This window comes from Hakea prostrata, chromosome 9 (assembly GCF_041222555.1).
Source record: "Hakea prostrata isolate BN-2017 chromosome 9, UWA_Hpros_2, whole genome shotgun sequence".
NCBI classification, from domain to species: domain Eukaryota; kingdom Viridiplantae; phylum Streptophyta; class Magnoliopsida; order Proteales; family Proteaceae; genus Hakea; species Hakea prostrata.
Window position 1 is genome coordinate 15,007,667 of NC_142608.1, and position 13,793 is coordinate 15,021,459.

General features: G+C 32.0%; 1 protein-coding gene across 1 annotated transcript; it reads left to right on the plus strand.

The window, feature by feature from the left end:
* The first annotated feature begins 11,725 nt into the window (after positions 1-11,725).
* Positions 11,726-12,810, plus strand: LOC149004813 (uncharacterized). The gene is made up of 4 exons (XM_089135722.1): positions 11,726-11,826; positions 11,928-12,040; positions 12,122-12,408; positions 12,565-12,810. Exons 1-4 carry the CDS (start codon positions 11,726-11,728, stop codon positions 12,808-12,810), a joined length of 747 nt encoding a protein of 248 aa, XP_088991848.1.
* Positions 12,811-13,793: the final 983 nt, after the last annotated feature.

Consider the following 13,793-nt stretch of genomic DNA (forward strand, 5'->3'; position numbering starts at 1 on the left):
TTTAAAATTTGGTTCTTTCCAGAATTACTCCTACTATTTGATGTATATAAGAAGAAACCTTGCGTTATACCAATTCAATTACTTCTTTTAAATTTGAATATGTTATAAAATAAAGAGAAAATATAGAATACAAAGAAGAAAGACAATATCAGTTCAGCGTTTCTATTGAGTTAGTCATTACATATTTATAATGAAACTAGCATCTTCTCTGATATGGTAATATCAGAGTCTACAAAGAAATACAATGTATGATTATCATACACAATAAGATAATCTTGATATGGAAAGATAGATTGCCACCCAATATAGAAGGTGCATAGAATGGAAATATTGACTGCCAACATTGTGTAATGAGATGGTTGTGATCTTCACCAATATTGCATCCTGAGGTAGTTGAGATCTTCAATTGGAAGTACAATCTCTTTGGGATAATGGACATCCATAGTAAATATTATTTATAACATAGAAATAAAAGCATTAGTGAAAATAAAAACATCAACGGAAAAGAAAAATGGGATCTTTTTTATCATCTAAAAAAACTCTTGAATTGAATTGGAGAATTAAAATAAAAAAGAACTGTTGGAACAAGTAAATTTTGAATAAGTTCTGCCAAAGCAAGAAAAAGATCTTGAAGAAGATTATGCGAGATTAGACATTCAAAAAGGTAGAAAGATAAAGCAATTCAAGACAGAAGGGTGCTTAGACACTTTCTTGAATAGATATTTTCTTTTTCAATTCAGATGGAATGACCCTTTCAGTCAAAGAATTCTAAAGAATATCAAGGCATATTGTTTCCTACTTAGAATGATAAACCCCAATATTATTCTTATATCCTCTATTCAAAGCGAAGAATTGAGTTTGAATGTAATGTTGATTACGAGAAATCTGACTTTTACAGAATTGATAAAAAAAGGGGATATTAATTATCGAACTGATTCGTCTTTCTATAAAATGGGATGGAAAATTTATTATGTATCAAACCATAAGTATTTCATTATTCCATAAAAGTAAACAACAAACAAATCAAAGATCTTAAGAAAAAAGATATGTTGATAAGAATGATTTTAATGGATCCACCGCAAGATATGAAAATATAGTTGGGGTGAGAGTGAAAATTACTATGATTTGTTTGTTCTTAAAATCATTTTATCACCAAGACGTCGTAGAGAGTTGAGAATTTTAACTTGTTTCAATTTTTAAAATGGAAATACTCTAGATAGAAATATAATATTTTGGAATGAAAACAAGATAAGGAATTGTATAAATTTGGGAATGAGAACAAAGATGTTGATAGAGATAAATTCATTAACATGAAATTGAAACTCTTTCTTTGACCTAATTTTCAATTAGAAGATTTATCTTGTATGAATCCCTATTGATTTGATACCAATAATGGTAGTCGTTTCAGTATGTCAAGGATACACATGTATCAAGGATTGAAAATTAGTTTATACTTATATTATTCGTATCATATCTGATATATGAAGGTAAACAGACACCTCCAGTATTACATCACAATTTGATACAAGATTCAATGACATATCAAATTCAATCTAGGAATGAATTGATAGAACTTAATTTGATAAATTAAATAGAAAAAAATAGTACATGAATAAATTCAGATGGTTTTGTATATTTGTACACTAGATTAAAGGGTCTGGTAGTGTTATTACTGATCAGTAAAATCCACATCAGTGGAAAAGAATGAAATATAGGAGAAGAGTTCTTTATATGGTAAAAAAAATTCATTTATCTCAATTTTTTCACAAGAAAAAAAGAGAGATGAAAATAGAGAACCTGTTGAATTTCAAATTTTCAATTTCACCATTAAGATACAGAGGCTTACTTCACATTTGGAGTTGCTCAGAAAAGACTATTTATCTTAATAAGGTCTACGTAAAATTTTGGGAAAACGTCAACGGCTATTGGCTTATTTGTCAAAGAAAAATAGAGCTCATTATTAATTAGTAGTTGTATATTAGAGAAACAAAAACTCATTAATTTGAAGTTTTTTAAAAAAATTTTTTTTTATAAAAAAAAAACCCCAAAAAAAAAAAATTTCCCAATTGAATATCTCAATCACCTCAGCATACAATCTTGGTGATTCACATCCCCATCTTAATTGAAGATTACAGTGATCTCAACACACAATGTTGGCAGTCAATATTTCCATTCCATTCCATGCACCTTCTATCTTGGGCGGCAATCTATCTTTCCATATCAAGAATATCTTATTGTGTGCAAGAATCATATATTGTATTTCCATATCAGAGTAGATGCTCCTTCTACTATAAATATATAATGCACTCAACTGAATGAATGACTTCTGATTGATCTTGTTCTAATTTTCTTCTTTGTCTCTGATATATTCTCTTTATTTTATAACACGTTATCAGCATGATTCCGCTCAAAGAACGAATCCAGTCGAAATATTGCGTTTTGAGAAGAAAGACAACAGACTATGTATCTTTATATTTTCTATTCCAAAGCGAAAAGAATGATCGACCTCCTCGCACGTTTTTATAAAATGGAGTTTACCTTGTCCATCTTGAAATGTAAGTGCATCATGATAAAAAGGTATGTGTTTTACTGAATCTAAGAATCAATCAAATAATAAGATATTATGTTGCTTTAATGATTGTGGTTTTATTTATTGTATATAGTGGTTGCTAGCTTTGTACCACAAATATTGTTAAATGCACATGAAGTTGCAAGATTTGAAACTGTAAATGAATACAGTTCTACAGATGCACATGAAGTTGCAAGATTTGAAACTGTAAATAAATACAGTTTTGCAGATGCACTTGAAGTTGCAAGATTTGAAACTGTAAATGAATACAGTTCTGCAGATGCACATGAAGTTGCAAGATTTGAAACTGCAAGATTTGAAACTGTAAATAAATACAGTTCTTTAGTTTTTAAAATTTATTCTCTTTTGAAATTATGAGGAGAAAATATTATTCATGAAATTATCCCAGCAAATTTTCAAGTTTCAGATTTGTTGTTACAATAGTAATATTGTAAAATGAGTTTTAAGAAATACTCTGAATGATATCATGCCTATTTGTGGCTGAGTAAAATAATAGACTATTAATAAAAAGTCATGAAACTCGTCTTATTGGTTCTGTTCCATTTCCTGAAGTGAATGCAACAATTCATGATATGCCTGAAAGAAGGCAAAATTAAAATTATGGTCATGACTGTGGAAGAGGATGAGACAAAAGACGGAATAATTACCATCATTATTATGGAAATAAATAAGAGAATACTAAGAATTCTCAAAATAACAATTCAAGGAGTGAAGATAATATTTGTTACCGATGTGATATGAAAGCCATTAGACATGTATCTGTCATACTCCACAATATTTAATTAAGCTTTGTCAAGCCTTAATTAAAGAAATAAAAATACTGTGGAGATAAATTGGATTTTCCAAAATCATGATACTTGAGCAATTTTTGCCTATAAAGAAAATGATGATTTTAATGACTTTATAGATACTACACATCTAGATGCTGCAAACTCCTTTGAAGATAATAGTTGAAGATTTGGTTATGGTTATTTTATTTGATGACACGGAAGCCAATGTTCATACAAGAATTGTTAGTACAACATTGATTGGAAGCTCTGAAAGAACTAATCTATTATTATATGGGAGATAAAATTGGCTATGAATAATTCATTATTTTGTAGTAAATCTCAAAGAAACTTATTAAGTTTCAAAGCTATTTGCTAAGATGATTATCAAATTGAGACTACAAATAATGGTATAAGTAAATATCTATATAAAGGTATTAGATATTTTTCCCAACTTGTACTACACGAATATCGCATGGTTGAAACACATGCTTGGGTAAATCAAATGAACATTGATTTCAATAATTTTATTATTTGACATGACCGGTTGGACAATCCCGAATCAAGTATGATGCGAAAAACTATTGAAAATTCAATTGTCATCCATTGAAAAACCAGAAGATTCTTCAATTAAGTGAATTTTCTTCAATTAAGTGAATTTTCTTGAATTGCTTGTTCTCAAGAAAAATTTATTATTAAATATTCACCAACTAAAGTTGAGATTGAACATTCTATGTTTTTAAAACGTATAGAGGGTGAAATATATGGGCTCATTCACCCATCTATAAAGTGGTCATGTGTATTTCTAAATATGTGGATCATTCAGATAATATATGATTTTAGTAGATGCATCTATAAAGTGGTCATGTGTATTTCTAAAGAGAGTGGATTCCATCTATCATGTGGGTTCGAATCAGCCTCTCTGCAAAGCAGGGGTAAGGCTGCCTAGAAAGTCCCTTCCCTAGACCCCACAGTGTGGGAGCTTCGGCACTGGGTACGCCCTTTTTTATCTATAAAGTGGTCACATGTATGTTCATTATGAACTCGCAATTTGGTGTTTGCGAGATTGTTTGCTCAAAAAATGAGATTAAGAGCATAATTTATGGATTATAAGATAAAGACAGTTTGTCTTGATAATGCTGGTGAATTTACATCTCAGGCTTTATTATTATTGTATAACAACTGAGATCACAGTTGAATAGCCTGTTGTTTATTTTTATATCCAAAATGGTTTAGCAAAATCATTTACTAAATGTCTCCAATTAATAGCTAAAACATTGGTTATGAGAACAAAGTATCATTTGTACGCATCAGGCCAAAAGGCTGTCATAAATTCTCCCTATTACAATTGGCTTATGGTCAGAAGCCAAATATTTCTCATCTTAAAATTTTTGGATGTGCGGCTTACGTTCCAATTGCTCCACCACAGCGCACAAAGATGAGTCCCAAAATAAAGTTGGGAATATATGTTGGATATAAATTTCCTTATATAATTCAATATATTGATAAGGATAGGAGATTTATTTAATGCAATACTTGCTGAGTATTATTTTGATGAATTAGTTTTTCCAACATGAGGGGGAGAGAATAAACAGTTGGAAAAAGAGATTGATTGTATGCATTATCATTATCTCATTAGATCCTCTTGAGCAATCGTGAACTTGAAGTTCAAAGGATAATGCAATAAATATTATAAATCAACTGCCAGATTTGCTGACCTGCTAAGAGTTACTAAATCTCATATTCCAGCTGTAAATGCTCCAATTAGAATTGATGTCCTAGCAGGACAATCTATCAGTGCAAATGAAATTAAAACACGTTTAAAACGTGGAAGATCAATCGGTTCCAAGGATAAAATCCTAAAAAAAGAAAGAAGCAAATGATCAAGATGGTCATAAAATGGAGACAATTGATTATGAAAATCCTAAAGACATAACTTTCTATGAAATCCCATAAGAGGTTCAGGTACCTGAAAATAATGAAGAGATCTTGATTAGTTATGTCATTGCAGAAAAAAGATGGAACCGAAAATATAAAGTTGTCGACAACAATTTTGCATATAATGTTTTTGTTGAAATAATGCAATAAGACGAGGATCTTGAATATAAATTTGTTGATAAATATAAATCAAGAAATGATTGGCCAAAATGTAGAGACGTAATTCAAACAGAATTGAATTCGTTTGAAAAATAAAGTTTTTGGACATTTAGTCCAATATCTGAAGGTATAAAGCCAGTGGGGTACAATTGAATTTTCTGCGAAAAATGAAATGAGAAAAGGAAAAGCCATAAAACATGAATAAAGGGACACAAGATTTTTTGCAGATGCCTAGCATTGATTATATGGAAACATGTTCTCTTGTGGTGGATGCAATCACTTTCAGATATCTTATTAATCTGGCAGTATATGAAAATTTTGACATGCGTCAAATAGATATTATTACAGCCTATGGCTCACTCGAGTGTGAAATATATATGAAAATCCCTAAATGATTCAAAATGCCTGAAGCACATAAAAATTCCTAGGAAGTTTGTTCAATAAGGCTTCATAGATGATTATGACATATATGATATAATCTCCTTAGTGGATATTTACTAAATGAAAAGTATAAAAATGATCCAATTTATTACTGTGCCTTTATTAAGGATATGAATCTAATTTTAGTAAGTGTATATGATGATGATTTAAATATCATCGAAACTCCTGAAGAGTTTCCAAAAGCAGTAGATTATTTGAAGAAAGTTAAAATGAAAATCTTGAAAAGACAATGTTTTTGTCTTGACTTGTAAATTGAGCATTTGACGAATGAAATATTCGTTCATCAATCAACTTATATAGAGAATATTTTGAAGAGATTTTATTTAGATAAAATATATCCATTGAGTACCTCAATGGTTGTGAGATTGCGCAATATAAAGAAAGATTTATTTCGACCCCAAGAAAATAATGGAAAATTTCTTGGTCATAAAGTACCATACTTAGTGCAATTGGGGCATTAATGTATTTTGCTAATAGTATAAGACCAGATATAACATTTTCTATAAGTGTATTAGCAAGATTTATCTCTTCTCCAATGCGAAGACACTGAAATGTTATAAATCATATATTTCAGTATATTCGAGAAATTATTGACATGATATCATTTTATGAATGTGGACATCAACTTACTTGTTATGCAGATGTAATATTTTTATCTGATCCATATACAACTAGATCTCATACAGGCTATTTATTCACAAGTGAATGTTAGTTATTTTATATTTGGTTTAGACCAATGATACAACACATTCTGGAAGCATGAGTCTTCTAATAGAAAAAAGGGGTTTGAACAATATTATATGAAGATTATGCTGCATGCATAGCTCAATTGAAGCGATGATACATCAAAAGAGATGGAACGATACATATTTCACTGAAATTCTTCTTCATTCATGGTCTTCAATGAAATGGTGAAATCGATGTTCAACAAACTCGTTCAGATGATAATTTGACAGATTTATCTACTGAGAAATTGCATACTTCAAATCTTGAGAAGCTGGTAAATGATATTGGAATGTACATACTTAAAGATACTCAATGATGTTATTATCAGGGGGAGTAAAATACGTACTGCACTCTTTTTCCCTTAACCAAGGTTGTGTCCCACTGGGTTTTCCTAGTAAGGTTTTTAATGAGGCAGCTACCAATACGTATTATTTAGATATGTATACTCTTTTCCCTTCACTAAGATTTTTTCCCACAGGGTTTTTTCTTAGTAAGGTTTTAATGAGATACATTATCTATTGATGGACATCCAAGGGGGAGTGTTATAAATAATATTGATTATGGATATCCATCACCCCCCAATAGACAATACTTCCAATTGAATATCTCAACCACCTCAGCATACAATCTTGGTGATTCACATTCCCATCTTAATTGAAGATTATAGTGATCTCAACACACAACGTTGGCAGTCAATATTTCCATTCCATGCACCTTCTATCTTGGGCGGCAATCTATCTTTCCATATCAAGAATATCTTATTGTGTGCAAGAATCATATATTGTATTTCCATATCAGAGTAGATGCTCTTTCTACTATAAATATATAATGCACTCAACTGAATGAATGACTTCTGATTGATCTTGTTCTAGTTTTCTTCTTTGTCTCTGATATATTCTCTTTATTTTATAACAGAAGATTCATTTTGAATTATTTGATTTATTAGATCTTGAATTTTTATGAATTTCGTTTCGTTTTCAGCAATTGATGGAATAATGAATGGGGGAAAAAAAGATAGGACTGCACTAGCTACAAGAAAAGACCTTATGATAGTCAATATGGGTCCTCACCATCCATCAATGCATGGTGTTCTTCAACTCATCGTTACTTTAGATGGTGAAGAAGTTTTTGACTGTGAACCCATATTGGGTTATTTACATAGAGGGATGGAAAAAAATTGCAAAAATATCGAACAATTATACAATATCTGCCTTATGTAACACGTTGGGATTATTTAGCTACTATGTTCACAAAGGCAATAACAGTAAATGGACCAGAATAGTTGGGAAACATTCAAGTACCTAAAAGAGCCAGCTATATCAGAGCTGTTATGTTCGAGCTAAGTCATATAGCTTCTCATTTGTTATGGCTTGGTCCTTTTATGGTAGATATCAGTGCATAGACTCCTTTTTTCTATATTTTTAGAGAGAGAGAGAGAGAGTTGATATATGATCTATTTGAAACTGCCATGGGTATGCAAATGATGCATAATTATTTTTGTATCAAAGGAGTAGCTGCTGATTTACTACATGGCCGGATAGATAAATGTTTGGATTTCTGCAATTAGTTTTTAACAGTGGTTGCTGAATATCAAAAGCTTATAATGTGGAATCCCATTTTTTTTGGAGCGAGTTGAGGGGGAAGGCATTATTGGTGGAGAAGAAGCAATAAATTGGGGTTTATCGAGACCAATGCTATGAGCTTCTGGAACCCAATGGGATCTTCGTAAGGTTGATCATTATGAATGTTATGATGAATTTGATTGGGAAATTCAATGGCAAAAAGAAGGAGATTCTTTAGCTTGTTATTTAGTATGAATGAATGAAATGAAGAGGCTATGCAAATTTAGAAGTCCGACGCTTTGATAGAACAAAAGATTTGAATGGAATGATTTTGAATATCGATTCATTAGAAGAAAAACCTTCTCCTACTTTTGAATTGTCGAAACAAGAACGTTATGTAAGAGCCAGCTATATCAGAGCTGTTATGTTCGAGCTAAGTCATATAGCTTCTCATTTGTTATGGCTTGGTCCTTTTATGGTAGATATCAGTGCATAGACTCCTTTTTTCTATATTTTTAGAGAGAGAGAGAGTTGATATATGATCTATTTGAAACTGCCATGGGTATGCAAATGATGCATAATTATTTTTGTATCAAAGGAGTAGCTTCTGATTTACTACATGGCTGGATAGATAAATGTTTGGATTTCTGCAATTAGTTTTTAACAGTGGTTGCTGAATATCAAAAGCTTATAATGTGGAATCCCATTTTTTTTGGAGCGAGTTGAGGGGGAAGGCATTATTGGTGGAGAAGAAGCAATAAATTGGGGTTTATCGAGACCAATGCTATGAGCTTCGGAACCCAATGGGATCTTCGTAAGGTTGATCATTATGAATGTTATGATGAATTTGATTGGGAAATTCAATGGCAAAAAGAAGGAGATTCTTTAGCTTGTTATTTAGTATGAATGAATGAAATGAAGAGGCTATGCAAATTTAGAAGTCCGACGCTTTGATAGAACAAAAGATTTGAATGGAATGATTTTGAATATCGATTCATTAGAAGAAAAACCTTCTCCTACTTTTGAATTGTCGAAACAAGAACTTTATGTAAGAGTGGAGGCCCCAAAAGGAGAGCTGGGAATTTTTAGATAGGAGATCAGAGTGTTTTTCCTTGGAGATGGAAAATTCGTCCACCGGGTTTTATCAATTTGCAAATTCTTCCTCAGTTAGTTAAAAGAATGAAATTGGCTGATATTTATGACAATACTAGATAATATAGATATTATTATGGGAGAAGTTGATTGTTCAAATGATAATTGATACGACAGAAACACAAGCTGTCATTTTTTTTTTTCTAGACTGGAATCCTTAAAAGAGGCCTATGAGCCCATATGGCTGCTTGTCTCTATTTTTTCTCCTGTATCAAGAATCACTATAGGAGTATTGGTTATTGAGTGGTTAGAAAGAGAAATATCCGCCGGGATACAACAACGCATTGAACCTCAATACGCCGGTTTTGGGAATTCTTCAAGCTTAGCAGATGGAACCAAACTACTTTTCAAGGAGGATATTCTTCCATCTAGAGGGGATACTCATCTATTCAGTATTGGACCATCTATCGCGGTCATATCAATTATATGAAGTTACTTTGTAATTCCTTTTAGCTATTTTGTCTTATTCTAGCTGATCTCAATATAGGTGTTTTTTTTATGGATTGCCATTTCAAGTATTACTCCTATAGGACTTCTTATGTTAGGATATGGATCAAATAATAAATATTCTTTTTTCAGGTGGTCTATGAATTGTTGCTCAATCAATTAGTTATGACATACCATTAACTCTATGTGTGTTATCAATATCTCACGTGCGATTTGTTGGGACAAACTTTTATTTAATTTAAATTAATTAAATTTTTTACTTTAATTTAAATTTACAAATTTATTTTTTATTTCTGATTTACTAGAACTTTATTTGAACTTTGACTTTGCTTTCTAGTGCTATTAAAGAAGTTGAATGTATTGACTAGATAACTTTATCTTTTTATTAATCATTCCAATTAATGAACTTAAGCAGATAGTTATATGAGTGAAACAAAACAACTTAGAAATTCACAGTAACAAGATTGAGTCTCATTCCAAATGTACAAGATTTGGGTGGAAGAAAACATAAGTAAAGCGATTTAAACTATTTACCCAAAGATTGGATTAATCATTAGGGCTTGAAGCGGGGGCAAAAGATCAAATGTATAGAGTGTTTACTATTGTGGGTGGTTAGTAACATCAAAGTACACAAAGGATTAGTAATAGAAATAGTGTAAGTTGGGACTAAATAAAAGGAATTCCAATTGGGCTTTAAGTTGGTAGAAACGATCAATAAATACTTTCCCATGATTCCAATTCAGAGTATCCTCCTTATCCACTGATTAAAGAGATGACTATTAGGAACAAAGTAATTTTTTATTTATTTTTTGGAGTCACCAAGAATAGGAACGAAAGAAAGGCAATGCAATTGCATGCAATAGAAAAAAGGACAAATAAGAGATTGTTGTTTTTTTTTTTTTTTTCCCATATTCTATCCCTGTCCATAGTAATAGAGATAGCATTCTTATTATGATTCATGAACTAATCTAAAATCGAATTCTTTTTCGTAATCGAAAGATATGGGTCGAAATTTCTATTGATATTGATAGAACAAGTATTTTATTGAAGGATTAAGTTATTACTAAACAAAGACAATTGGAATTTGAAAGTAAAAAATAAGATCAATTCGGATGCACTTTTTTATTATAGCAGACTGAATTCTATTGGTCTAATTCAGGATTCTCCTATTTATCTTTATTCTATTTACCTTACTAAAATATCGAGATAATGCTAAACTGATCTTAGATTTATTTTTGGCCTTCGAGGAGCTGATGAAGCTGACATCTCATGTATGGTTCTATAATAGCGATGGGAATGGTGCTGTTATCACTGAGTATAATTATCTAACAGTTCGACTATTAGCGAGAGTTGAACCAAGGTTAATAAGAGATGTTGGTCATTACCAATCCAGCTGGGATGATTAAGTTAGCAGCTCTTTTTTTTTCTTCTTTTCGGTAAAGTAAGTTAGTAGATCTTGGAGGTTTACCTGGTGAGTATTGATTTTGGTTCAATTTTATGCTAGAGGACTCCAATAATATACACTGCGTATTTCTCTCTCTAACACTTTTAATTAGTGGAGGGTTTATGGAAGGTGGGTCTGTTTCAGGTTAAAACCGTTCGACTCAATAATTGAAATTCCAAAGATCTCTCTCTCTCTCAATTATTTTGTAACTCTTAACATGTTCATCATTGAGCCATTGCATGGCCAGTTTTACCATGAGACGGCGCACTAATGCACGATCTTCAAGCCATAAATTCACTTCTTTCTTCTCCTTCTCCACCATTAATGACATCTTCGTTCCTTCATTCTTTCATCAATGGACTCTCTAATCACCCTTAAATTTATTTCCTCTCCGATTTCCTACCCAGAACAGCTATTAAACCTTGATATCAGAGACTCTCAGAAAACGCCAAGACCATCTCTTTATCTCTCTAGTTTTCATTCTCAAGGTTATCCAAAAATGGAGAATCAATCCCTCCAAATCTGGTCTGGGCAAGAAACAGAATCTTTTGAAGAAGACCCATATCTCTTCTCTGCTCATCTCTCACCACTGGACTCAAGGTAGATGATCCATATATACATTTTCTTATCTTCATTCAAGTTTATGTAAACAATAGAAACCTAACTTTTTTACTCTTTGTTTCTTTTCATGTTTGTTGGAGTGGGTATTACACTCCACTGAACTGGGAATGGGACTTGGAATTTCCTTTCTCTGGGAGTCTCTTTGATTCCATGCCCACTTATCCTTCAATGAAAAGTTTACCCACTAATGGAGGTAATAATCAATAAGGCTTTTAATTTCTTTGACTTCCATGGATTATTGATCCATCCATTATTATTGTCTTCATGTTTGCAGAGAATTTCCTTTCTGAATACGGGAAAGACTTTGGAGGTTGTGATGACACTGGTGCAACTGGTAAAAATGAGATAATGAAAGAGATTGTTTTGTATGGTAATAGTAACAGCGAAGGTGGTGAGGATTTGAAGAAGGGTGAGGAAAAGAGAACAGAAAGAGATCAGCAGGCTAACGGATCCAGTGACTTGACCAGGGAAGCCATAACCAGTTACTTTTACATGCCAATAACACAAGCTGCAAAGGAACTCAATATAGGCTTGACCGTGTTGAAGAAGAGGTGCAGGGAGGTGGGCATCATGAGGTGGCCTCACCGGAAGTTGATGAGCCTCCAAACCCTAATAATGAACATTCAGGGTCTCTCTCTCTCTCTCTCTCTCTCTCTCTCTCTCTCTCTCTCTCTGTTGTTGGTAACTTAGGAACTAAAATGTTTGTTTTTCACATAGGAACTGAGAGAGGAAGGAGAAGAGAGTGAAGCACATATGAGGGAAGCAGTGGAGCTATTAGAGAAAGAGAGGAAGCTGATGGAACAGATGCCTGACTTACAGCTTGAGGAGAAGACTAAGAAGCTAAGGCAGGCATGTTTCAAGGCCAACTACAAGAAAAGAAGACTTATAGAGGGGGTGGATTTGGGTAGTTCTCAAAAGCAATCTGCAGCTTTGTGTAATACATCATCTCTGATGTTTTTCTAATGTTGATTGATGAATAAATAATCCATTTAGCAATTGCTCAATAAAATGGTTTAACACTCTTACTCGCTGAGTGACTTTTAGGCTACTCAACATCATAGAGAAAAATAACGACAAAAAAAGAGAAGATCACGGATCAGATATATCATGGTCACATTTCTTCATAAGAAGTGGTGTCTTTCACAATAGATCTTGATATATATATATAACTGTTTTTCATGTTTGACAAAATAGAGATTGTGAATTGATACAAAATCCTAAGTGTTTCATAATCTTATTTTGTTCGAAAAAATGATTCAACGACATAATAAATTACCTATCTGACGCAGCGTATAGTGTAGGACAAGAATTCTAAGAATTATAATAAACTAAAGATTATTATTCAAAATGGATTGTCTTACACAATAACAATGACCTATTTATTTCTAGAAACCCAAAATATTAGGAAAAAAAAAATAAAACATAGCAAAGACAACTAAAATTAGTAATCCAAATCTAAACAGGAACTAAAAGTTCTCCAAAAATCCACTAAACGATAGAATTCGAGAGTCGAAATGACACCTTCCGGGTAAATCTGGATAGGGACACTATAGAGCTAGTCGAGTCAAATCTTTTGATATCTTGGCAGTCCCTAACTCTTTATGGATCAAAAGTTACGTCCATTTTAAGGATTGCCGTAAAATCGCTGCATCACTATCCCGTTTATATAGATACATTTGAGATGACCAATGCTTGGAAGTTCTTTCATTCAATCTCTTTCCTTCTAATTGTTGGATATCTCATTGTACACACACTCTCTCTCTTTCTCTTCTTTTTTTTGGAGTAGAGCTTTCTCTCTCTCTCAAACCCTTCTGCAAGTCATTTTTATTGTGTGTATATATATATATATATATATATATATATATATATATATATATATATATATATATATATATATATATATAATTTTTCATATTTGTGGAAGCCTTATTGCATCAATTCAGAAC